Here is a 25516-nt window from a genome sequence, read left to right on the forward strand (position 1 = left end):
TTCCTATAAAACACTGTTCACAATGCATACGAGGCACCGGCCCCATGGGCAGAGCCAGTGCCAAGGCTGGGGAGGCCACAGCCGTGTCCCCCAGCACATCCCAGCACGCTGCGGAACCAAGAGGAAGAGGAGCATGGGGAGGAAGAGGAGGGACGCAGCAACCAGCCCAGTGCTCCCCAGCAGCCACCCTGAGCACAGCTCCCACTGCTGCCAATGGGAAATGGCTTGGGGAGGGAATAAAGACGAGGAGCAGGGAGGGCAGTGCCAGGGGACGGGCAGGCAGCCCCTGAGCGCTGCAGGACGGGGTGAAGACAGAGGTGACGAACGGAACAGCTGCGCTGAGGGCTCCACGTGTTCCACACGGCAGCGGCGTCCTGGCGGCGGCTGCCCCTCAGTTGTTGTTCATGATCCACCAGGATGCTGGGGAGAGGGGCAGGGATGTGCAGTGAGCACAGGGATATGGGGCAGCAGAGACGCGGGGATCCAGCCCTGCAGCTCAGGCTCTTTGGCAGGTGCCTGGCACCCAGCTCTAAAGCAGCCACCACGGCCAAGGGCAGGGCCTGGAGCTGGGTCACCCACTTGAGCTGCAGGGACCTCTGCAGGGGAGCGCTGGGAATGGGGTCGGTGAGACCGGCCTGGCATTTAGTCCAAATTAATCCGTGTTCATGCTCAAGTGACAAAAGGGGCAGCAAGCTGGGTCCTAACTGGGTGTTAGGTGCCACCCAGCCCTCCTGGTTCCTCACCTCTCAGCCAGACTTCCACCGGTACCAAGGGGAACATGAACTGTCCCTGGTCGCTGCCCTGCCTCAGCACCACTGAGCTGTAACCCTGGGCACAGGCACTGGGACTGACCCAGGAGGGACAGAGCTCTGCAGGGCTCAGGGGGAATAAAGTGAGACCCCAGATGCCAGCCCCAGCCCCCTGCAGCCCTCACCTGGGAAGAGCATGGTGGTCAGCAGCTCCGGGGACTCCAGCAGGCTGATGATGGAGCGCTGGAAGCTCTTGCTGCAGCTCGACTGCAGGTGGCTGCAGAACAGGGCACAGGATCAGGGGCCACGGGGCTTGTGTGTGCCCCGCGGGACCCCTGCCCATGCACCTCCCAGAGCAGCACAGCCCTCCCCGCTCCCCAAGCCCTTTACCAGGGTGCTCACCCCTGCAAGCAGCCCAGGGCATGCACTGGGATGCAGCAGCAGGATGGGCTGCACAGGGACAGGGAGCAAGGGGGGTCCTTGGACAGCCCCAAAGGAAACTCCCCCCCCACCCCGAGCCCTCAGACCCAGCCCCACACGAGGGAAGGCTCCAACCTCCTCCAGGCGGTCGCATCCTGCCAGAACTCGTACAGGATGAAGCAGGCCTCGTCCCTCAGCTTGCAGGCGGAGACGCTGCGGGATGGGAGGGACACTGAGACAGGGCCGGGGGGGGCTGGCACTGAGCAGCCACAGCGGTCCCGGAGCAAGGGGCACACGGGCTGCACATGGGCCCTGCCATGAGGCTGTCAGAGCTGCATGGATTCATCCTCTGTTTGTGGCTGGCACACGGCTCCAGAGCATCCCCAACCCAAATCCCTCGTGCTTCACAGTTCCTAGAGGCGGGCAGCACAGGAGTGCTGCAGCTGTTACCCTGCTGCTGCCACAGACCAGCCTGTAAAGGGTTCCATTAAGTATTACTTAGCCCATCCCTGGCACTGCAGCGTGGAGCCTGAGGAAGCAGCTCACCCCGCCAGCCCTCTGCAGTAGGTGCGTGCCATCCCTTGTCCCTCACACGGCAAGAAACGGGGGCCCACATGCACAACCTGAGACCTCACCAGAACCCCCAGCTGCTGACCCCAAAGTGATGCTGCTTGGCCAACGCTTCCCACGCTGCCTCCTGCAGCAGGACCCGGCTGGGGCCTCCTCCAGCCCCTGGGAAGATGGAGCAGGGAGGCGGGAGCAGTGCTCGGGGTGCAGGGAACCATCTGCACCGGCTGCAGCATCATCAGCTCCAGCTGAGGATGAGCCTTTCCTCCAGCTGCTGCAGGAAGGGACGGGCCCAGCTCCGGGGCCACGTTCCCTGCTGTGACCCGGGAGTCTCCCTGCACTTCGCTCCAGCTTTTCCACTCACATGGAGAGCGCTGCCCGTGCAATGCTACCCAGCTCTCTGCACTAATTGTTCTCCTGCCAGAACAGCATCAATTGCAGAGGACAAAACCTGCCGTTCTCTGTGCCACACGTGCCAAAACAAGGATATTCCCCTTGTTCCCACTGAAAACGCGGTTTTGTGCTGTTGGAACTGAAGAGCTGAAAAATGACACTTTCAATGGGGACATCCCCAACTCAAAATGTCCCACGAGGGAAGGGAAGCACCTCTGGAAGAGCAGCTCTGTGGTGTGCAGTGGTGTGCACTGCAGCCAGACCCGGCTCCATCCGCAGCTCTGGTCCCACTCAGCGGTTGCTCCTCCTTCCCCCAGCACCCACACACAGCACAAAGCAGGGCTCGGACACCAGCTCTCCCCTTGACTTCCCCCCCATTACTTCAGTGCTGGAGGAACACGTTCATGTTGCTGCCACAGCCACTGCTGGCAACAAAACCAATCACCACCACCCACCCTCCTCCTCGGCGCTGACCCGTGGTCCTTGCGGGGAGCACCGGCAGCAGGAGATGGGCTGACACTGCAGACACACTGCCGCGCTGTCCGGGCCTCTCTGCTAGGACAGACTTCACCCCAAGCCCACAGAGCCCTCCCCTTCTTGTCCCCAGCAATGCTGTGTCCACGCACTTACTGCAGGCAGCTGCTCTGCCCGGCCGTGCCCGCCGTGTAGGACCTGAAGGCCTGGCAGAACTCCTCGATGCTGCTCGTTGCCACCGAGATCTGCCTCTTGGCCACCAGGATGTGCTGCGGGGGGACAGCGGAACAGTGTCACCAGGGACAACGTGTGCCCCCCTGCCCCTGGTGGCACGGCCCTGCCTTGGGGCTGCTGCTGTTCACTGTGTCCTGCCCCAGTGAAATGGGCCTGGGACCCCTGCACTGGGGCTCTGCATCGCCTGTGGGTGCTCAGAGCAACCTGGGGCACCTGGGCACTCACAAGGGGAGCTGCCTTCCTCTGGGCTGGCCATGGGCACTGCCCGCACCTGATGGAGCTGTATTTGCCCTGTGGATGGTCCCACAGCTCCCAGCTCTGATCCCATCCCGCTGCATGGCCGGGCAGCCAGTGCAGAGCCAGCAGCTCACCCCAGTAACACCAGTCTCCGAGGGCTGTGTGAGTGGGACTGGGGACCTGTGCATGCTGCAGGGTCACTGCAAGCAAGAGGAACAGGACAGGAACTTACTGCATCTTTTCCTTTGCACATCGCTTCCTCCTTCAGCGGCTCCAGGCGCGGGCTCTGCATTTAACCACAGGAAAAGCCATCATCCCTGGGGAGCTTTGCAACCAGGTAAAACCCGCAGTAACCCACAGCCCAGCTCAGCAGGTACCGCTCTGGGTGTTCCTTTGGGGACCTGGGGGAGAACTGGGATGAGACCCGCTCATCTGTGGGGCTCAGTGGGTCCAGACTGACATGGTCAGACCAGCACAGACCATGCAGGAGGGTCAGCCACAGCCCCCCGGGGGAAAAGCAGGGCTATGGAGACTGCAGGGGATGAGCAGCTTTGCAGGTCCGGGTCTGGTGACCGGGTGCAGCTCTGCCAGGGTGCCAGGATGGAACTGCAGGCTGTGGGCACCCACCCGCAGGCCCCAGCACACACACACCTTGCACTCCAGCTTCTCGATGAGCTGCTGCAGCCGGTTGATCTGCGCCATCCACTGGCTGTTGTCTTCGACACAAACGCCTGCGGGGGGACGGGCAGAGATGTCACTGAGAGAGCTCATTGCAAAAGCTTGCTCAAGACCCAGGAAACCACAGGAGCTTCTAACCCCCCGATTTAAACCAAACCCCCGATTTTTCTGCTCAGACTTTTCGCATTGCTCGCAAGATCCCACATCCACACACAGAAGCTCCAGGGGCATGTGGGTGAGGTGGTCCAGGCTCTGTCCCATGCCGCTGCTCCCACCCCTGCTCCAGTGGGGCAGAGACCAACTGAGGGATGGCCGGGATGCGGATACCTGTCGTTAGCATCCCAGAATAGGGGTCTGTCGGAGACAGGCAGACGTTCTTCTGTGCTCTGCGCCCACATCGCCTCCCTGGCCTCAGCCCAACCAAGGTTTCAGGCTTCTGTATGTCCTTTCTGAAAGCATAAGATGCAAAAGGAGGGGTTGAAGTCATTCACTGCGCAGGGCAGGTCACAGCAGGCTCGGAAAGGGCAGATCCTGCTCCCAGATGTCCCTCCCAGCAGGACCTGTGGGTCCTGCCCCACACTGACCCCCATGGGCAGGGCAGGACCTGCACCCGTTACCTCTCCCGTCCCGCCTGCTCCTCCACGGTGTCCACGGCGCACTCGAGCGAGGCCTGCAGGGACTGCAGCTGCTGCAGGGTCTCCCGCAGCAGGAACCGCGTCAGGAACTGCTCCATCTTCGAGGAGCTCTCGTACCTCTGCGGGGAAGGGGTAAGGATCCGTCAGATGCCTCAGATGGAAGGGGCTGGCCTTAAATAAACCCAATGGATTGGATTCCAACCACATGTGGAGTTACTGGAGGGAGGGACGGCACCGAGGGACACGAGCATCCTCGGGGTGCGTGCCGGTGAGGTCAGAGCAGGGAATGCACCGCGATGACCCCATCCTGGCCTAGGAGTCAGGGGCCCACAGATGGACACTTCCAAGCCACAAGGTAATGGACACTGGTAGAAATAGCCCCCAGCTCAAGGGAGGGCCGTGGGGCACCCAGAGCTCCCTACCTGCCCCCTCACTGGGGCTCCTGGGACAGGGCTGGTGGTGCTGAGCCTGCAGTGGTCCCCCATGCACAGGCAGCCCCTTGCAGGGAGCACCCACCACTGGCAGGACAGGGCAGCGGGGGGCTTCGTGCCCTCTTCCCTTGGGAAGGCAGCACCGAGCCTCTGCTCCAATGCGAAGAGATCCCTGCTGAACCTGTGATGTGCACCTCTGCTCGGGGCCACCCTACAGCCTGTCCCCATGTCACCCACTGAGAGTGCCTGACAGCCCCTGAAGCCTGGCCTGTTCCTTTCCATGCGCTGTGGGTGCTGCACCATTCCCTGCAGCCTGCTCCAGTCACTCTTTCCGGTCCAGTTTTCACTGGCTTCCTTAAAACAACCTGCAGTTTTGCCCTTGTACCACTGGTCATCCCAAGGGCCAGAATCTCTCCATGCCCCCAGGAATGGAGATGAGGTACCCAAGGAGGGATGCTCAGTGAGGCAGGGAGCAAGGAGGAAAGGCTGAGGCAGACAGCAGCTCCAGAGCAGGCAGCTGACCTCCACTGGGGCCTCCCCTGCAGAGCAGGTACCAGTGCCTGGCTTGCCCCCACAGGACTCCTCTTGTCCCACTGCAGGGTGAGGCTCTTCCTCCCGCCCCAGCATCCCCCAGGACTTTGCCATGCTAAAGCCTGCAGTCATCACTGACAATGGCAGCAGCTTCATCCAGGCGGGCTTTGCAGGCCAGCAGAAGCCCAAGTTTGTGCTAAGGACCACGTTCCTACACCCCTGCAGCGCTTGCACCACGCGGGAGGCCCAGCAGCACCACAGCACTGCTGAAAGCATGGCAGGCTTCACTATGGCACCCACTCAAGGAGGGCATCATTGAGGACTGGGACAGCATGAAAAACCTATGGAGCCACCTCTTCTCCTGCGGCCTGAGAGCTCCCCCAGAGCAGCAGGCAGTGCTCATGGCTGACTCCCCATCATGCCCCACCACCAACAGGGAGAAGGGGGCAGAGGTGCTTCTCGAGCACTTTGGGGTGCCAACACCGGGTTCCTCTCCCTCTGTGCCTACGGCAGGGTCACGGGCCTGGCTGTGGAGGCTGGGGCTGGAGTGTCCCCACATCACCTCCGTGTGCCTGGGGCGGACACAGCGGGAGGCCACGTACCGCCTGGGGGTGGCTGGTGGCTTCCTCTGCAGCTACCTGCACAGCCTGCTGACGGACAGTGCCAACGAGCCCTTGAAGGGGAACACGGCGAGCCAGATGAAGAAGCAATGCTGCTACGTCTCCACGGACTACGAAGGAGACCTCCGGAACCAAGGTTTCCATCACCCAGCCAGATTTCAGGCTCCCGATGGGCGCTGTATAACCCTGCACAAGGAACGGTTCCACTGCCCGGAGCCGCTCTTCCAACCGGAGCTGCTCCACCAAAGCTCCACTACTTGGCCCGGCAGAGCCTCCAGGAGGTACCTGACCACACCAAGGGGGACATGGTGGGTAACACTGTGCTATCAGGGGGCTCCTCCATGTTTCCAGGCTTTCCTGAGAGGACGTGCTTAGAGCTGAATGCCCTGTTCCAAGACACAGGCTGCCAGATTCAGGTGCTGGCCAGCCCAGAGAGGGGCACAGCAGCCTGGGCAGGGGCCTCCATAGCAGCATCGCTCACATCCTTCCAGCAGGCATGGATGGCAAAGGGTGAGTACGAGGAGCACGGTGCTGGGTACGTGCACAGGATATTCCAGTAGGCAGATGATGCATCCCGAGCATCCCACCACAGGGCAGGAGCAGGGTCTCCAACACACTGCCTTGCTCCGAGCAGAGCTGTGCTGGTGACCCAGGGCCGGCTCCTGCGCTGCTGCAGAAACGCAAAATCAATGCAATCGCTCCAAAAGAAGTAAACTGCATTTCATTGACAGCCCGGGTTATTTCTGTGCCTATCCCATCACTCTCCTCTGCACGTGTCCCATGTGCTGGCAACACACCCACAGCTCCTGCTGTGAATCGAGGCCGTGCTGACTGCCTGGTACAGCCGGGCCCCGATGCTGCACGTCCAGAGCACTGCAGCAGAGCTGCTCCTTTGGAGTGCACAGGGAAGGGGCTGCTCCAGCCAGGGGGAAAGCTCCTTCCAGCCATCACTGCAGTGGGACCCTGAGGTTCACTGGGAGCCACAGGGGTAGGAGGGCTAAGCTGAGGAGCAGAAGGTCCTCACGGCACCAGCACGGCAGCAGCTTTACTGCAGGAGGTGGTTTCTTGACTAGGCACTGAAGCGGTGCAGCCCTGGGTCCAGAGGATGAGCAGGTGAGAACCAGAGAACAGAATTCCTGCTTTGTGGTTTTGCTATCAAGTTGATTTGGGAGCAGGTTCAGGTTCAACTCCGTGAACAGGCAGGAAAGCACTCCCCTGCCCTCGCTGCTGCTGCTGTAGTGAACTGACCCAGACCAGCAGACGATCAGAAGAGGATCAGAGGTTCATGGGGGATACATCATTCATCCACTGCATGGCTGCACACAGCCTGCTTCATTCTGGGAGCTGGTCCCTATCCAGACACTCTCACCCTTCTTCATGCACAGAGGACACTTCCCACAGCAAGCAGCCTCTGGTTCACTCCCTTTTCCAATGCATCCTCCTGAGCCCCCGCTGGGGTCCCCACAGCTTTGGCATATGGACACTTCCCCCTGCACAGGGGCCGGATGCCTCTCCTGTTCATCGCTCCCCTTCAAAAGGCCATGTGCTGGGAGAAGCCCCGGCACCAAGCCAGCCTCCCAGCACTCCCCATCCTCTCCCCTTTCATCATCATGGCCTGATCCTCATGTCCTCTGCAGATGCAGCTCTATCACAGGAGCAGGCAGCTGCTCCCACAACCTGTCCCGAGCCCCACCGCTCACCCCACTGCAGTCCCTGCACCCCAAACCCAGGCACCAGCCACCCCCAAACCCACCTACCAGCCCAGGGCACACTCTGCTCGGCTCTGAAGCTCCCCATCCTCCCAGTCCCAGCACATCCCAACCCACTTCCAAGGGCAGAGCAGGATCCCACACGGACACGTCAATGTTTGGGGCCAGCATTGCACACGACGAGCAGCTGCCTCCTCTCTCGCCTCGGCAGACACAGCACCCCCAGGGGAGCGTGCCCGAGAGAGGATGGAAATAACCATCTCCCAGGAGAGCTCTGAACCCCGCTTGGAAAATCTCATGCCAGAAGAGGGAATCCATTGGAAAATGCACCTTCCCTTCAGCTCAGCTGCCCGGCCCCCTCCTCGCTCTGGGGCAAACAAGCAAACCCCTTTGCCTTCAAACCCCTCTGTAACAGAGGCTCAAAGCCAACCTGCTCCGTCTCACTGAGCACCACGTTTTCTGCTCGCAGCAAAGACCACTGGAACGGAGTCAGGGAGGAAACACCTCTGCAAGCAGAGACAAGGCTTTTGTCATGGACTGGAATTGCAGCTCTGTTGGCCCAGGTGAAAGCCCCAAAGTTGCCAAGAGCTGCTGTAATTCTGCTTTTGAGAGGTTTTATTAGTTTCTTATGATGATCATTAAGCTCAGGACAGGATGGAATAGGTGATTGCATAACTCCTGCCAAAGGGGAAATAAGACTTGGAGAGGTATATATGGGTTAGTTTGCAGTGTCTGCAAAGCGGAGAATGGAAAGACTTAAGCATACAGGTCCTCTGTGAGAAATGTCAGACCCTTTCCCAAGGTATTTCCACCATACATAGAATCATAGAACAGTTTGGGTTGGAAGGGACCTTAAAGCTCATCCAGCTCCAACCCCTGCCACAGGCAGGGACCCCTTCCACTAGAGCAGCTTGCTCCAAGCCCCTGTGTCCAACCTGGCCTTGAACACTGCCAGGGATGGGGCAGCCACAGCTTCTCTGGGCACCCTGTGCCAGCGCCTCAGTACCCTCACAGGGAAGAGCTTCTGCCTCATATCTAACCTGAACTTCCCCTGTTTCAGTTCAAACCCATCACCCCTTGTCCTGTCACCACAGTCCCTGATGAAGAGTCCCTCTCCAACATCCTTGTAGGCCCCCCTTCAGATATGGGAAGCTGCTCTGAGGTTTCCACACAGCTTCCCTTCTATTCACTTCTTATTTGGATGCTATCATACTGCAAACACAAAGCCTAACCCCAAGATAAGCTTTAATCAGTTACCTGCAGCACAGTGAGCAAGCTGTATTTTACACATAAAAGTGGAAATAACAGAATTTGGAGAAAAAAAAAACCTCTTTTCTTGCACAGGCATCTTTTCTTTACCATGTTTCTACCAACCCAGTGAGGAAGGATGGGAGCACAGGAACCCCTAACGATCCAGTTTCCTCCGGCCCACATATGGAGACATAAAATAGGTCACGAGCAGGTTTGCTGCCTACACACACTATTTCCTACAGGAACTGCAGCACTTACACAGTGAGAAGGATGAACCTGGCTTGTGTTTCCCATGCTTTAGCTTCCTTCCTCTCTCCTCCCCTTAGGTCATTGCCCTGGCATGGTGTGAGCATCTCCCACTCTCTGCTTTTGTTGTGCTAACAAAGCAGCCCATGATCTCTGTTTCCCTGCTTCCAAATTGAGCTCCTATTTACATGAGCCTATTTACAGCTGTGGGTAAAGTTCCGGGAGGATGCAGGGGTGGGCAATCCTGTGGCAGGATCCTATCCAGGAGTAAGGAACTACCAGAGATGGATCATGCCCTAACCAAGAGACGCTGTAGTTCAATGATGAGACCTGGCTCAGAGAACTCCTTCTCCTTCTAGCTAGCCTGGAGATCCCTGCCTCCCTGGGAGTCTTGCAGAGCAGACAGGGACTATAGATCCAGTTATTGGCTCCACATCTGCCAACATCTGTTGGCTCCATGGATGGATCTGGAAGCAGAGCTTTACGGTAAGGGCTGTTGGAGCAGGCAGGTCTCTTCCAGTTTGCCCAGCACGACTGCACCTCCAGTAAGAGCTGCTCCCCAGGATGAAGCTTCAGGCATCTCCTCCAGGAGGGAGGTCTCTGCCAAACTGGGGCTCTCAGTCCTCAGCCATGGTGGTGTCAGAGGTGTTGGAATTAACAGAAGTGAGGGGCAGACTGAGAGGTGTGAGCTTTGGCTAAAACCCAACCTAACAAACCCACTAACCCCATAATAACCCGAGACCAAGTCCCATTCTGGAAATACAAACATGGGAATACATGCAGGTCACAGCAGGTAAGAACACAGCATTTGCCACCTCTGCCAGCCCCTAACAGCGACAGATTCCCCACAGCTCTGCAAGAGCCCTGACCGCAGGCTTGGAGCACTGCCCTCTCCTGCTCCCTGCTCAGAGCCCAACGGACCAGGGAAGCACGGGGAGATGCTTTCCAGGAAGGCCAGTATGTGCCTGTGAAGGGAATGAATGCATCATGGCAATACTGTGAAGCAGGCAGCAACTCCGCTTTGGAGATATACATAAATACACAAATTCATTATCAAAAAGGCCAAAGCAGAAAAGAACACAAATAAAGCAGAGCTCTGAAGAGGATTAATTCCCTCCCTCTGGGCTTGCGTTTAATAACTGTGAAGGGAGCTGGGCAGCTGAAGCAAAGAGAAAAATGCATTTTCAAGTGATCCCCTCTCCTGCATAGCATTTCCCAATGAACAGGGAGATGCTGCTGAGGCTGGATTGAGCCAAAGGAACACTCAGAGAGAGCACAATCCTGACTGACACTAGAGAGGCACAAACACCACTTGGATGACCCTGCAGAGCTGCGAGAGGGACCACATCCCCTCTCACTTCTCTGTTCCATCAATAGGGCAGTGTGCACGTGGCTGATGCCCTTCATCCACTTCCCACAGGCACCAAACCACCCCATTGAAGGGAAAGCAAGGGCTGGCCCTTCCCACAGCTTAACACAGCATCAGCCCCAGGCACATGGCTAAACCATTTCACACATTTCAGATGCAAAGGGGGCCCAGGAGGGTCGCCCTCCAGTGTTGGCCACTGCTTGTTCACAGCTGTATTTAGCCCACAGGCTGCACACTGCTGCTCTCCATTCAGGGCTCACAAAGCAGGAGGCTGCTCGCCTTCACTAGCAGCCTCCAGTCTGCTTGCCATCAGCCCAAGCTGCACGGAGAGGCAGAGCATTCACTGCAGGGATGAACTTGGCACCAGGCTGGGAGTCAATGAATTTCATCATTCCCTACCTGCTCCCAAGCGCCTCTCTGTTCAGCCTAGAGCACCTGAACCCCAGTGTCCTCATTTCACACACAGTGCTTGGTGGTAAAGACCTTGCTTTGGCTCAGAGACACAACACAGATTGTCAGCGATGCTCCCAGAAACAGCATTCCCAGGCAGGATGCTGCAAGTGGTCTGCAAGGAGCTGTTGAAACCACCCCTGGCAGAGCCCTGTGAGGAAGAAGCCATCGGCAGAGCACAAAAGCACCAGCTCAGCCCTTCTCCTCCAGCACAGCTCCCTCTCCTCCAGTAGAGTAGTCCACAGCTGCAGACACCCAAAGCACACACAGGGTTCTGAGAGGTACATTTGTTGCCTCTGGTGCCCAAGCTGAACCTAAATAAGCCAAGATCACCACAGCTTCTGTTACCAACCCGCCTGCCCCACCACCCTCCTGTGGTTCCATCCTTACCAGCTTGGTTTTGTCCATGGCTGCCAGGACCGCAGAGTTGAGGGCTTCCAGGGCAGAAAGCACATTCCTGTATTCTCCAAGATACGCTGAGAAATAATCTGGAGCAGGAGAGAAGAGCACAGTGAGAAGGCCACAGACTCCATCTCTGCCTGCCCTGCCCCTGCTGCCTCCCACAGACAGCCCAGCCCTGTCTCCCCAGAGTCAAGATCCCACCTCGGCTGGAATGAAAGAGTCCTCTCCTACCCCAGGGACAATTTATCCCATTCCCCTTGGGAAAAGCATGGATGCCCTCTGGGATTCAGGCACAAGGACTGTCAAACGCCACTTGACTGCCCAGGTCAGACGTGCACAAAGCCCCACCACAGACCCTCAAGAGAGGAACCCTTCTGAACATCGCTCTACTCACCACACAATTTCTCCGTGTCCACGTTACTGCAAGAAAAGAGAAACAAGCTCTTGTTAGATGTGGTGGCTGCTTTGGGAAGAGCAGTTGTAGTGAGCAGGGCCTCGAGGGCTTGTCCTGACTGCTTACTAGGAAAAGGAAAAGCTGCCCAAGCTTAGAGGCAGCAGCTCAGGAGCTGTGCTCAGCCCCAGCATCACCCAGGCAGGGCTGCAGAGCATCACTTCTGCTCCAGGAGCTGAAGGAGCAAACGAAGCTGCTCCACAAACATCTCCTGGAGATGGAGTGTGCTGGGAAAGTGCCAGTGACAGCAGGAAGGGGATGGGATGGAGGGGAGGCAGCCCCATTTCTGTGCCCTGCAGCTGATGAGCCCCAGAAGCTGCTTCCTCCACCCAACCTCTGCTCCCAGAGGTGTGGGAAAGGGCCAGGTCTCCCTCCTCCTGTCCCCCTTTACCTCAGCCCAGATCCTCACCGCTGGCTGCCCCATGGCACAGGCCCCCTCCTCTCCTGCCTGCCCCATGGCTGCTCCTCCCCTTCCCTGGATGGCTTCACAGCCCACGAGAGGGGTTGTTCCTGATGTAAAGGCCATTAAAACAGGGATCCAAGTAAAAAAATCCTGGAGGTTGGGTCCAACCCCCCACCCCTTTTCAGTAACAGAGAGCACTGCACTGGAGAGTCAATGCTGGCATCTCTGCAGGGCTTGGACAGGTCCATCCTGTTACTAACAGAGGTGCTGCTGGGGTGGAGAGGGAGGAGAAAACAGCCACATGTTTTTGGATGGGATGTGGGTTTGCATGAAGAAGTCAGATCTGCTCAGGTGGCCAAAGCATGAAGGCAGAGCCGCTTGCGATGCCCAGCATCCCTGCAGAGCCTGCAGGGAAATGCCCCACAGAATCATGTATTCAAATCAGCCTCCACTCAAGACATTCTGCTGTCTCAAAATCCCCATGATGATTACAACCAGTTCTAATCCTGATTGGAAAAGTGGAAGAGAGCATGAAAGAGACTTTAAGTGTTGTCACACATGGAGGAATTGGTGATAACCTGGAGTTTGCTGGGCTCCAAGCACGAGGACAGCAGCAGTGACACTGCCCAGGGGAAGCCAAATCAATGCCATATCACCCTATGTCCCTTCTGACACTGCTCACAGGGCAAAGGGGTAAAAGCACCCCAAGGTACAATTAGAGGAGAGTGTGCAAAGTGTTCAATATCCCATGCCAGGAACAGGTATAATTTAAGCAAAATCTTCCTACAGCTTCTCCCCCAGGCATCAAAGGCTGGTTCCTGTGTATCTTTCTGCTGGGCACCAAGCGCCTTCTCAGGCAATGGAGACAGGCAGGTTTAGGAATTGATTTGGCTCTTCTGTTTCCAGCACCTACTGCAGTAGCTGCTTCGCTGGCGCACTGTCCTGGCACTGCAGACAGGTTTGAAAGTGGCTGAAAACAAACAGTGATTCCCTTGGGATGCAATACAGATAAATCAGCAAAGTCACAGCCCCTTCTTCTGCCGCCTCCACTTCATCAGACTTTGCCCATCCCTTCTCCAAGCAGCTCCATGCACCCGATCCCAGCTCTGCTGGATGGAGTGACCGGGGCTTGAAGCACAAGTTTTGACTGGAAAAATGCTTTGCTCCTTCTTCATTTTCCCACTGATTCCTGAAAGCTGCCTGGAGCCTGCAGAGCTGCTGCTGCTGCACTGCCACCAGTGACCTGGCACTGCAGCATCCACAGCACTGCTTGTGAGACCCGTGAGCTGGAATAGGAACTGCAGCCACTGGTTCCCAGCCAAGAGACAGGTAAAAGTCACCAAAGAGGGGATATGGACGTGAGATAAAACACGCTGTGAAATACCCAATGCATACGTTATCCAGCCTTTTGCACCTGTCCCCAGTGAGACCCTGGGGCTGGCGTCACCAGAAAGAAGGTGGCACCAGCTCAGCCCACTGCCTCATCCCCCACCTTGGCTCCAGCAAGCAGGCATCCATCCATGTGACAATGAGCTACAATCACCACCAACCCTGTGGCCCCTAAGGAGAGCCTGGAGATCATCAATAACTCCATCTTGTCTGTTTGCTGCTTAAAACCAAGCAACTAATAACCACTAAACCGGGGAACAGCTGAAGACTGAACTTGGGGCAGAAGACAGTGCTTGGGGAGTTGTCCAGTGGAAGATGTGCTCCCTTCCCAGTGCAGCCTGCTCCATCCACAGCCCTGCATGGACACCTGTTCCCACATCCCACAGCAGCCTAGGGTGCAGTTCAGGGCAGGACAGAGCACTGCAAGCAAAGCACAGGACTGATGATGCCATTTTCGCGTTACCAGAAGCTACTTCACAGCAGAAACCAGAACTGCACATCCAATCCCAACCCATTTTGCTGGGCTGCAACAGGTTTTGCCCCACTCCTCTCCCTGCCATCCATCCCCTCTCCCAGTCCAAGAGAAGAGCCATCCTCTGCCTCCAAAACACTCATCCTGAGCCTCTCCACATTTCCACATAGCTGTATTTTGACTGTGCTCAAACCACTGATTAACTGTAATTAAGCTTGAACTGATGATGAAGGATCTTATCATCATTATGCTGTTGGGATTTAGTGAGAATGTGCCTGGAATTTATGCAAGAAAACAGCAATCAGCTCAGCAAAGCAGATGGGAAGTTTTTCTATTTACCACTTACCGTGTTGGGAACCTCTGGTGCCATCACCATCACTCTGCTGCCATCACTGCACCCAGTGCTTCGCTCACCATCAGGCACAGACTTTAGTCAGAGTCTCCAAGTCTTTGACTAACGAGAGGGAAGCAAAGTTCACCCAAGTCCATTCTTCCACAGAACCAGAAGCCTGAGGTTACTTCCACCGAGAGTTTTTAACAGCACCCTCACCTCTTCTACTTGTGGCTCAAGATCACACACACACAGGCTCCCGGCAGCCTGCACCCAATTCCTGCCACCATCACCTGACCACTGTCACGCAAAGCAGGATTTGCCAGACCTTAGTTTTCTAAGTATTCCCAACATGAGGACAGAAAAACACACGAGGTCCCTGCAGCTGCCCCCAGGCAGGTTTCAGAGTCCTCTGCAAACATGACACACAACCTATACAGCACTGCAGCATCCAGTATAGAGCCATCTGTAACGATGATGTGAGATCCCCCTGCAGCCCTGATCCAGCTCTAGGGCAGCAGCACAAGAGGGACCTGGAGCTGTTGGAGCGAGGCCAGAGGAGGCCACGGAGATGCTGCAAGGGCTGGAGCAGCTCTGCTCTGGAGCCAGGCTGAGAGAGCTGGGCTGGGTCAGCCTGGAGAAGAGAAGGCTCCTGAAGGGGAGACCTTAGAGCAGCTCCAGTGCCTAAAGGGATGCAGGAAACGTGGAGAGGGGCTTGGGACAAGGGCCTGTAGGGACAGGCCAAGGGGAATGGCTTGAACCTGCCAGAGGGGAGACTGAGATGAGCTCTTAGGCAGAAGCTCTTCCCTGTGAGGGTGCTGAGGTGCTGGCACAGGGTGCCCAGAGAAGCTGTGGCTGCCCCATCCCTGGCAGTGTTCAAGGGCAGGTTGGACACAGGGGCTTGGAGCAAGCTGCTCTAGTGGAAGGTGTCCCTGCCCGTGGCAGGGGTTGGAACTGGATGAGCTTTAAGGTCCCTTCCAACACAAAGCAGGCTGGGATTCTGTGACTCTCTGCTAAGCGGTTCCATGAGATCCTGGGCTCTGCTGCCACCCCTCCGGGCAGGCAGCAGGCAGACACACAGCGACTCAGGGAGCAAACTGTGCTTGATATCTCCCAAGATGCTTCTGCAGCAACAGGACTCCTTCATCCCTTCAAAAACATTTGTCTCCTCTCACCCAGATGTTTCAGTGGATGAAAATGCACTTTTCCAGGCAGATGAATCTTTCTGTCTGCAACAGTGTGGGGCTCCCTGCCACGCTAAACTAAACAGTGGACCTAGCTGTGGTACCAAATGGCAAGGAAGGGTTGAATTTGTAAACATCAAAGAATTAGATCACAGAGATAGTCTGAAGCCAAATAGAACACTTTCCAGAAACACAGAACAAAAAAGCCTGGTGGGGAAATATAAAAGCTGAACCCAACCCCATGAAGTGCCTGATGCACAGGCCACAGCATCCCCCCCCAGGCACTGTGTGGCTGGGAGATGGAGCAAAGATCGGGTTGGAAGGGCAGGGAGAGGAGGAGAGTGCGCTGCCATGGGCTGGTGCCATGGGCTCTCTGGAAGGAGAACAAGTGATGTGTGAGACCTCGGAAACACTCATGTTCCCAGATGTCAGCTCCAGGGCCCAGGGAAGCAGTGATGGGTGAGGATCAGGACGTGTCTGGGCTGTGTTCCGTTACCCAGCCACGGAGAGTGCCTGGATATGAAGGTCTCTGTTACTGTCTCTGCTTGGATCAGGTTGGCACTGACAAAGAAACACAAGTTTCAGCCTAGACCTGATGAATACAGCACCTCTGTGCCAAATCCACCCACTGGATTAAGGGTGAAACTTTCCCATCATCGGGAAAGCTATGGGACATGAAAGGAGCACACCAGATCTGCTTGTAGAGCTTGTAGAGCTTGTAGTTGCTTTCCAGCTTCACAATACTGGAGTATTACCTCAGGTAATAACTCCTGAATCTGGCAGCAAACTTCAGCCAGCTCTACAGGTGTCAGGCAAGCAGGCAGCCTGGGGCAAGGGGCTGAACAACCCCTGCCAAGTGGACAACGGGACACCAGCACAGCCCTTACAAGACAGTAGGGGTTGTAAAGGAGCAAGTCCCCATGCACACCCCAAAACAAATTACAGAAACTCCAGCTCTACACACAGAGCCAGAGACTTCTATGAGCCCTCAGCGTGCTGATTTCCTTTACATGCTGCTGTGCAGTCCCTGGGCACAGACAGGTCATGTCTCCCTGGGGACTGTCTCTCCCAGTCCCTTGTCCCATCAGGCCGGCAGCTCTGGGTCAGGATCAGAGCGCTCTGGCAGTCAGTGCTGCCCCACATTGTTTGCAGGGGGTAGGATGCCTCTTACCAGACAAGAGCCTGCATGCCAGGCTCCCTCCCTGCGGGGTCCCAACTCCTCCTCTGCCTCCACGAGCTGGAGATGAAGCTGAAGAAATCACATACAGTTCCCTGCTGCCATCTCCCAGTCCCCATCCCGCTCCTGCCTGCTCCCACTGAGGCAGTCCCATGCACTGACCCTGCACTCGTGTGCATGGACCATGCCCCAGCCAAGGACAGAAATACACCTTGCTAATAGATGTCACCAGCAAAACACTGCAACTGCCAAGTTATCATAGCTACCACACCATCATTACAGTAATGAGTTCTAGGGAGCACCACTGTCACCATGGCTGGGCATGGCTCTGGGATCAGCCCTGTCCATCTGCTTTGGACAGACAGAAGCAGCCCAGCCTGATAGCAGTGGTAAACCAGGAGGTCTTCATCAGTCAGTAAACAGCACAGTTCAGACTTTGCTTTGCTGCAGTCTGTGTTTTCCAGTGCTGTGTATGGGGAGTGACTCCAAGGTCACCCAAAAATGGAGTGAGAAGAAAGGAGCTTTTGCAGAGGAAGGAGAATGGCTCATTGCTGACTCCCTGGGATCACAGCCCAAAGAGAAAAAAGGATTTTCAGGAGACTCCTCGTGCTGCCCATATCCAACAAAAGCAGCTGCCAGGACAGGCTGCAACAGGCTTAAAAGCAAGTGGCAACAGGGGCTGCACACACCAGCCCACTTCTCTGCCCCATCATGGCAGTGGGAGCATCAGCTCAACCCACCATGAAACACCCAGCAGAAGTCAACCATCCCCAAGCCACCAGCCCTGGGTGGATGATGCGGGTCCCTTGCAGCCAGGGACCGCTGGGTATCCGCTGTCAGTGGTTCAGTGACATTTGGTGGCTGTTGGCATCTCAGAGTGGCACGGGTCCTCTGTGCCACTGCCCTGGCTCCCTGCAAAGCCCTGGGACCAGTGTGTGCAGCTACGGCTGCCGAGAGTCACCTCTGCCTGGCAGGGACCTGCTCAGACACTGCCCTGGACAGGAGCATCAGAGAGGGGCAGGAAAAGCTTCCTGTGGTGCCAGGGCTGAGCCTGCCACCCGCAATCAGGAGGAAGCTGCAGCCACTTTCCCCCTGCACAGCACCCTTCCATTTGAATAGACAAGAAATTCATCAACAGCCAGCTTCTTCCAGTGCCAAAACCCACTGGGTCACAGCCCTGGCAGGACAGAGGGACCCAGGAAGGCCAGTACCCAAATGACTGGGATGAGAAACCCAGCCAAGCCCAACAGACTCCTCCAGACAGCACCAGCAAGAGGAGAAAAGGGCTCAGTGCAACCACGGCTCCTGTTCGTTGGGGGTTTCTTTTTCTAAAAGAAGCTGGCCTAAATTCAAAGTCACACTCACAGAGCCACTCCCGGTGCAAAGCTGCTCTTACGTAAGTGAAAAGCAGTTCCCTGTGTTAGCAGTGGCAGAGCCTGTGACTTTGCACAGTCTGTGCATCGTCCTCGCACCATCACACGCTCCTCCTGCAGACACAACCTGCTCTAGAGAGCTGTGCTTTTCTGGAAGACATTTTTCAAGCTAATGAAATGTAATCTTAAATGGATGCTTGTATTTACAGAGCTAGAGTGAATCTGAGAATGACTGGCTTCAACATGTCTGGTTTCTCTCCTCACCAATGCTCATAGCTGGTATTCAATGGGTTTTAACATCTGCGTGTTACAAGAGAGAGTCAGGGTGAGATAAACCTATTTATCACACCCGCCTCCAAATGTCCTCCCTATACAGGCAAGCAGTTCTATATCCCCCTTCATCTCCCCTCCTCTGTGCCACCATGGTACTTACTCTGAGTGACGCCTGTCAATGCCACTGAATAACTCCCACAGCTCCTCCGAGCTCAGGATCCCATCAGCAAAATAGTTCTTGAACTCCTCAAACGACAGCTTCCCATCATCTGCATGAAAATAAAAGGGAAGAATAATTATATATCTGCAGAAAGCAGCATCCAGGCCCCAGTGATCCTCCCAGCAGCCTCTCCACCCGGAGCGTGGGCCGCTCGGGCATGCTGTGCATAGTAATTAAAGCAGAGCTTGCATTGAAGGCATGTCCCACCAGTCCCCATTGAAACCCCAGCAGTGCTGGCAAGCAGGGCCACTGCTGCTGGAGTTGCAGGTGGGAATTTCAGCCCCTTCCGAGAGATATCACTGCAATGGTTAAAGAAAGGGATGCAGACACTCTGTAATTCAATGACTGTCCAAGGAGAGTCCATTACAAACAGCACAGCGAGGACAGCATCAGGCTTTTATGGAAAGAAAAGCTCTCCATTGACTCCTGAGCTTTTTCCTTCCCCTCTAAGGAGGACTTCAGCTCCTAGGCTGCATTTTGATCAGACGCAGAGATTGAATCCATCCTGCAAGGGATGGAGCAGAAGCCTGATGGCCCCTGGGCTAGCAGTGCACATGAGAGATCATGTGCGTGCAGGCCACAGTAGGACTTGGGAAGGGCTCTGTCCTACATGGACAGTGAATTGGGAGCCCACTTCCCAACCCTTTGCTCCAGGTAAAGCATCAAAGCATTTTTCTTGCAGCCAGAGAGCTGCTTGCCCTTATCCTGCTTCAATCTTGCAGCCAAACCTGGCAGCAGGGATGGGCTGTGCTGCTTCACCCAGACCAGCAGTGCCAGAACAGAGCACTCACCATTCTTGTCAGCTCGCCGGAAGATCTGCAAGAGAAAACAGGAGAGGGTTTAGTGAGGCAGCACTGGCTCCTTGCTGCTGAGCAGAGAGCCAGGGGCACCCAGCACTGCCACCATGGGAAACCCACCTGCCGGGGAGCCACCGAGAGCATCCAGTGCCAGGGCTGTACTGGGACACCCCCTTTGGGAACAACCAAACCCATTTCTTGCTTTCAGTGCGCAAAGCTCTGGGCACAGCGGCCCAGAACTCACACTGAGCATCTTTTAGAGCACGTAGAGGGAGACGCAGTAGAAAGGGCTTTGCTACAGCCTCCTGATGGAAAGTGTTTAATTTTTCAGACCCTTTAAATGAAAGAACATTAAGCATCAAACCACTCCATAATGGGAGCACTTTGTGCATCACCGCTGACACTCCAAGTGTCTGCACCGAGGAGCAGCTCTTGTCCTGCACTTTTTAATCACCTTTCACAAACCCCTTCCTGCAACACACACACTGTAATTAATAATTAATGATTTCATTATTCTGTAACCAAGTCTGCCCCAGAGCACAGCTGCTCCAGCTCAGGGTCTCAACCCAGGTTCCCAACCATGAGGCTTCTGCCCGCAGCCCAGGAGAAAGCTGGGGCTTCTTATCCCTGCCTGGCTCCCCTTTCATCAGGAATTCACAGAAGGTCTGGGACTGACTCCAGTGAGGAACGGCATCATTTCCAAAGCCTGGGAACACCTTGCCATACCAAACAGTACGAGCTTTTGACTGGCACATCCTAACGAAGCCAACAACAGTTGTGTGCATGGCAACTTTTGTCTTTTTAATCATCCTGGCTGAGAAAGAAACCTGAAGTTCTGAAGAAAGGTGAGGAATTAAAAAGGCAGGAAAAGGGGAAAGTGGGCTTTGTTGTATCCTTTTCCATGCACCTGCAAAGCAGAGGGCGCTGATCAAGCCACCCCCAGAGCAGCTCTTCTCCCTGCTGCAGGAAGACGTGTCACTGCCAGCTCCCCCTCCACCCCCAGCTCCCTTCTGCACCACTCACCACCAGCTCTGCTGCGTGCTTTGAGGCCACAAGCCCATATTTAGCCACTGAAATGTCCCTGAAGAATCGCTTTGAGGTAAAGAAAGAGCTGCCCAGGGAAGCCTCTGCTGCTCGCACCTCAGGAAGCCACTGGCTTGCAACTTGGGCAGAGGCTTTCCTGGTGCTGGTCCCAGCAGGGAGCTCTCTGGTCCTTCCCCATGACTGAAACCAGAAGCAGGGACACAGCCTTGAAGGATGCTCTCCTAAGCAAGGCAAGTTCCCACCAGCCCGAGCTGCTGCAGGGAGTGGAGCACTGTTAGGTAACCATCCCTCCAGGACACCAGCTTCCAGCAGCCAGGCTGGTGCCTGTGCAAGAAAGAGGGCAGGGGCTCTCTGAATGCCTCGCAGGACTCGCTTTGGAGCTTTACCTCTACCAGCCAAGACAGGATCCTGCAGCTCCCACACACTGGGTGTTCTCTGGGATTTAAAGCAACTTTCTTTAGGCTAAGGGGCTCTCATGTGCATCAGGGGTCTCACAGCCACAGGGTTACACACACCAGGGCTCCCTGGCAGCACCATTGTGTCCCATGTGCCTGTGTCACCCTGACACCTCCCTGCCTCGGGCATGCTGCTTTCTGCCAAGGCAAAAGCCTCATCCTGCAGAGCTCTCTGTCACTGAAGGGACACCTAGCTCATGCAGTGACATCTCCAAGTGTCACTGAGCCAGCTAGCACACCCCAAAGACAGCAAAATGTCACCCAGGCACTTAAATGGAGATTCAAGTGAGGCCAAACATGTCCCACTCACAGGCTGGTCTTGCTCAGCAGGGTCTGTCTGCAGGCTAAGAGGGACGACACAGTTTTTGGGGGATCCCTGAGAAGGTCTCAAATCCAGGGTGAACCCATCCTGGACTCAGCAGGAACCTCAGCAAAGAGAGCTGATGCTGCTCCCTTGTGCCCGGGATCTTGTGCTCCAGCAGTGCGTTGGAAAAGCCTGGAGCTCAGAATAAACACACGTGGCACAAGCAGAGAGCCCTGTGAGGCAGGGCCACATCTGCTCCATGCTCCCCAGGGACAGCAGCGCTCCTCAGCACCTCCAGCGAGTCCGTCCTCAGCCAACCCCACTGCAGAGGGGTGCCTCGGAGAGCCCCGCTGGCTCCTGTGCACAAGGCAGGATCCAACTGCAGCCAGGCAAAACCAGCACAGAGCAGCTTCCACACTCCACAAAGCGACCCCCAGACCCCGTCCCCAGAGCACAGGCATAGAGAATGAATCCCAGCCTGGTTTGGGCTGGAAGGGACCTTAAAGCTCATCTGGTTCCAAGCCCCTGCCATGGGCAGACACACGCACGGCAATGGCAGGTAAGTGCTGCTCTCGCCGCAAGAGCCCGGCGCAGAGGGCAGCCTTGGGACTAAGCCAAGGAAAAGCGATGCAAAGGCAGGCTGGGAATGGGATCAGGAGAGGCACTGCGGGCAATCCCTCACTTGCACTCGGGGCCCGGCAGCCTCAGAAACACAGGGACACTGCCTCAAACCCGAGACGTTCCCCTTAGCCCCCGGCCCCTGGGTCTGAGCAGCCGCAGCGCCGCTCAGTGCCTGCGCTGACAGGCACACTGGGACCGATGGAGCAGCACTGAATGGCGTTTATTTGGGGGATGAACCCCCTCACGCCGGCAGGAAGGACATGACAGGGCTTCTCCTGCCTGCAGGGCTGGAAGCAACCGCAGCTACTGGACACGCAGCCAGGGACATGGCAGCTGATGGCGAGGGACAGCCACCCTGGGGACACAGTGCGGGCTGCAGCCAGGCTCCGGCGGTAACCGGGGTTGTCCAAGGGGCTTTGCTTAAGCTCTCGTGCCCCGAGAGGGGACTAAGCTAACCCTGAGCACCAGCCTGGGGGACAAATCTCCAAGAGGCTCGAGATGTCTGCACAGGGAAACTAACTGCGATGGCAGCACTGCAGCTCGTACCGCGCCTGCAGCAAAGCGTCTCCGGCAAAGCCCTCCTCCTCCTCACCCCTCCTGAAGGCAGGGAGACAATCCCAGGGGAAGCACGAGCTGCCACCCGGGATCTGTCATGGGCAGCTCTGCCTTCCCGCTGCCCTGACCAGCCTGGGGTGGGGGGGGAAGTTGGAACCAGATACTAAAGCAGAGCTACTAAACTCCCCCTGCGAAGCTCCGGAGCTGAGGCGGGAGCAACGGGAGCCACAGGGAAGCGGAAGGGAAGCCGCCAGAACCGCTACTGCTGTTAACACTTCCCATTTTAATTGCCTTAATGACGCCCTGAGGGATGGATGTGGGACTCAGCGGTGCCCTGAGGGGCTGAGCTGGAACACAGCTGTCACCACCAACCCCCCTCCAGCCCCTCTTCCTTCAGCCGAGTAATTAGCGCAGTTAATGACGCTGGCTGGAAAGCCCTGCGGTCTGCAACCTCCCCACGGCAGGAGAGAGACGCTGACCCCCAGCTGGAAGCTGTGTGGCCATGAGCCGTGCTTTCCACCTGGTCCCTGAGGATGCCAGATCTCCCTGACGGAGAACCACACCATTCATCTTCCCTAAGTCTGCCTGAGATCTGCTCCCCTCCTCCGGGATGAACTGGGACACAGAGGTGGCACCACACAGACCAGGACAGAATGGAGATGACAGCCAGCACCTGGGCTCTCGGGGTGCTGGGGCACCACACTAACCCTCACCCTTACCCCTTTGCTTGCTTTCTCCTCCCTGGTCCCTATGTCAGGGCAGGGGCAGCACCTCCACTCATGCGTGTTCTTAGCTCCACTGCGTGACTCCAGACCCCCGGGGTGCTGGACACGGGGAACACAAGGGCTGGTGGCTCTCCAGGGAGGTTCAGGCATTGCCCACCTTACCCAGGCACCCTGCAGCTCACAGAAGACTGCCGGGAGCAGGAGGGTTGAGCAGTTCTGATGTGCTCCAACAGCAGGGGTGGGCTTTGACCCAGGCTGTGCCACTTGCCCTGAGAGATGGCCAGGTATGCCCGATGCCACAGAGCAGAGGTGCTGCCTCCCCCAGAGCCCCATCCCAGAGCACAGCTCCCTCTCTGCAGCAGCACCCGGGCCACAGGGCTCGAGGGGACGCACTGTGATGGGAGACACTGTGCCTGGACCTGTCTGCTGAGGAAGACAACAGCCACCATCCGCATCTCCAACTCCCCCAAGCCACCCACAGCCACCAGTACGCCGACCTCCAACCTCCACAAGGCAAATCTTCCACCACAACTCCTGGCACCTTCACAGCGAGCAGGGATGGGAGCTGCAGTGGGTGACGGACACGCTCTGCCTCTGGGGTCCCACAGCTTTGAACAGCTACACAGTCCCTCCCACGGCTCCAGGAGCCGCCACAACCAGCGCTGGGGAAGGAGCGGGCTGACTGCAGCCACGCAGAGGCCCATCACTGAGCAGGACACAACGCCGAGCGCTAACACACCACGACCCACCCCGAGTCACCGCCGGGGCACCCCAACGCCACCCGCGAAGGAGGCAGCGCGGCGGCCGCCTGATCCCCGCCACCCCCGGGGGTGTGACCGGGTCCCGCAGCGGGCCCGCCCCGCCGGTACTCACGTCGTGGAAGATGGGGAGCGGCTGTCGGCGGGGCGCGGGGCCGCGGTTGGCAGAGAGCAGGCACACAGCCAGCAGCTCGGCACACGCCATCATGGCCCCGCCGGACGCGGGCGCTGCGGCGCCCCGGGGTGCGATGCCGTATGGCGGAATACGGTGCCGTAGGGAGCGGTGCGGTGCGGTGCGGTGCAGTGTCCCGCCGTACGCTGCCGCAGGGACCAGCGCGGAACCGTACCCTGCCGGAGCTGCCGCCGGACCGGCACTCACAGAGCGGCCCCGCAGCCGCCAGGACTCTTTGCTTCCGCTGAGGGCCCGCCCCCGCGGCCATCCGATTGGCAGCTGCCGATGATTGGCATCTCGGGGCCGTGCTGTGATTGGCGAAGGGGCAAGGGGTGGAACGCCGCTGTGTGGGGAGCGGGAGGTGGTGCCGGTGGCTCGGGGCGGTCGTCGCTCTCCTTCGGGGCTCAGTCGGCCGTGGGGCTCCCCTGGGCTGGATCCAGTGCACCCCACGGCGGTCCAGATCACTCCAGTGCAGCCCGTGGCGGCCCCGGTGATGCCCTCGGTGGTCACACTGTAGTGTCACCGTCCCTGCCTGCCCCAGTCTGTCCCAGCTTGACCACGTCTTGTCCCAGTGTGGTCGCTGTTGGCCCTGGGGTAGCCCGGTGTGGCCATGGGTGGTCCTGTTGTGGCTGCAGCTGGCCTTGGGCTAGTCCCACCACCCCCCAGAGTGGTTGCAGGGGACTTTACCTCACACTGGGGCCAGCTCCCGTGTGAGGGCTGTACAATGGCGCTGGGGCACCAGTACCTCGAGCAGATGTAAAACCCCCATTGCACCCCGATCAGGGCCTGCGGGAGGGGCAGGGGATGAGGAGAAAGAGGAGGCAGGAGCTGCCTCCATCCCTGCCCAATGAAGGCATCCAGCGGCCTGTGTATGTGGAAAGGAATGGAGTGGACACCCGTGTCCATACCTCAGCCTGTCCTCTGAGGTCTGCACAGAATCCCAGCCTGGTTTGTGCCGGAAGGGACCTTAAAGCTCCTCCAGCTCCAACCCCTGCCACGGGCAGGGACCCCTTCCACTAGAGCAGCTTGCTCCAAGCCCCTGTGTCCAACCTGGCCTTGAACACTGCCAGGGATGGGGCAGCCACAGCTTCTCTGGGCACCCTGTGCCAGCGCCTCAGCACCCTCCCAGGGAAGAGCTTCTGCCTAAGAGCTCATCTCAGTCTCCCCTCTGGCAGGTTCAAGCCATTCCCCTTGGGCTGTCCCTACAGGCCCTTGTCCAAAGCCCCTCTCCAGGTTTCCTGCAGCCCCTTTAGGCACTGGAGCTGCTCTCAGGTCTCCCCTTCAGGAGCCTTCTCTTCTCCAGGCTGATCCAGCCCAGCTCAATTTGCAGCTACAAAGAAAGAACAAACTCAACTTTGCTTTCCCATCCAATAAGCAGTTAATTGGATAAATAAAGCAGATAAAGCCGGGCCTGGG

At 57.3% G+C, this 25516-nt stretch overlaps 2 protein-coding genes across 2 annotated transcripts; one reads left to right on the forward strand and one right to left on the reverse strand.

The window, feature by feature from the left end:
- Positions 1-304: 304 nt before the first annotated feature.
- Positions 305-24214, reverse strand: NECAB3 (N-terminal EF-hand calcium binding protein 3). The gene is made up of 13 exons (XM_062604076.1): positions 24044-24214; positions 19461-19485; positions 18610-18718; positions 11791-11816; positions 11385-11482; positions 4370-4506; positions 4080-4201; positions 3726-3805; positions 3307-3360; positions 2760-2872; positions 1305-1382; positions 935-1026; positions 305-420 (listed from the first exon to the last, which is right to left on the reverse strand). Exons 1-13 carry the CDS (start codon positions 24134-24136, stop codon positions 392-394), a joined length of 1056 nt encoding a protein of 351 aa, XP_062460060.1. The 5' UTR covers positions 24137-24214; the 3' UTR covers positions 305-391.
- On the forward strand, positions 5153-6529 carry ACTL10 (actin like 10). The gene is given in 5 exon segments (XM_062604092.1): positions 5153-5634; positions 5636-5826; positions 5829-5902; positions 5904-6213; positions 6216-6529. Coding segments are annotated over 5 exon segments (1062 nt in total). The 5' UTR covers positions 5153-5461.
- Positions 24215-25516: the final 1302 nt, after the last annotated feature.

The sequence above is a fragment of the Pezoporus occidentalis genome, unplaced genomic scaffold (genome assembly GCF_034315485.1).
Source record: "Pezoporus occidentalis ecotype Australia unplaced genomic scaffold, CSIRO_AGI_Poc_V1 ctg83, whole genome shotgun sequence".
Taxonomy (NCBI): Eukaryota; Metazoa; Chordata; class Aves; order Psittaciformes; family Psittacidae; genus Pezoporus; species Pezoporus occidentalis.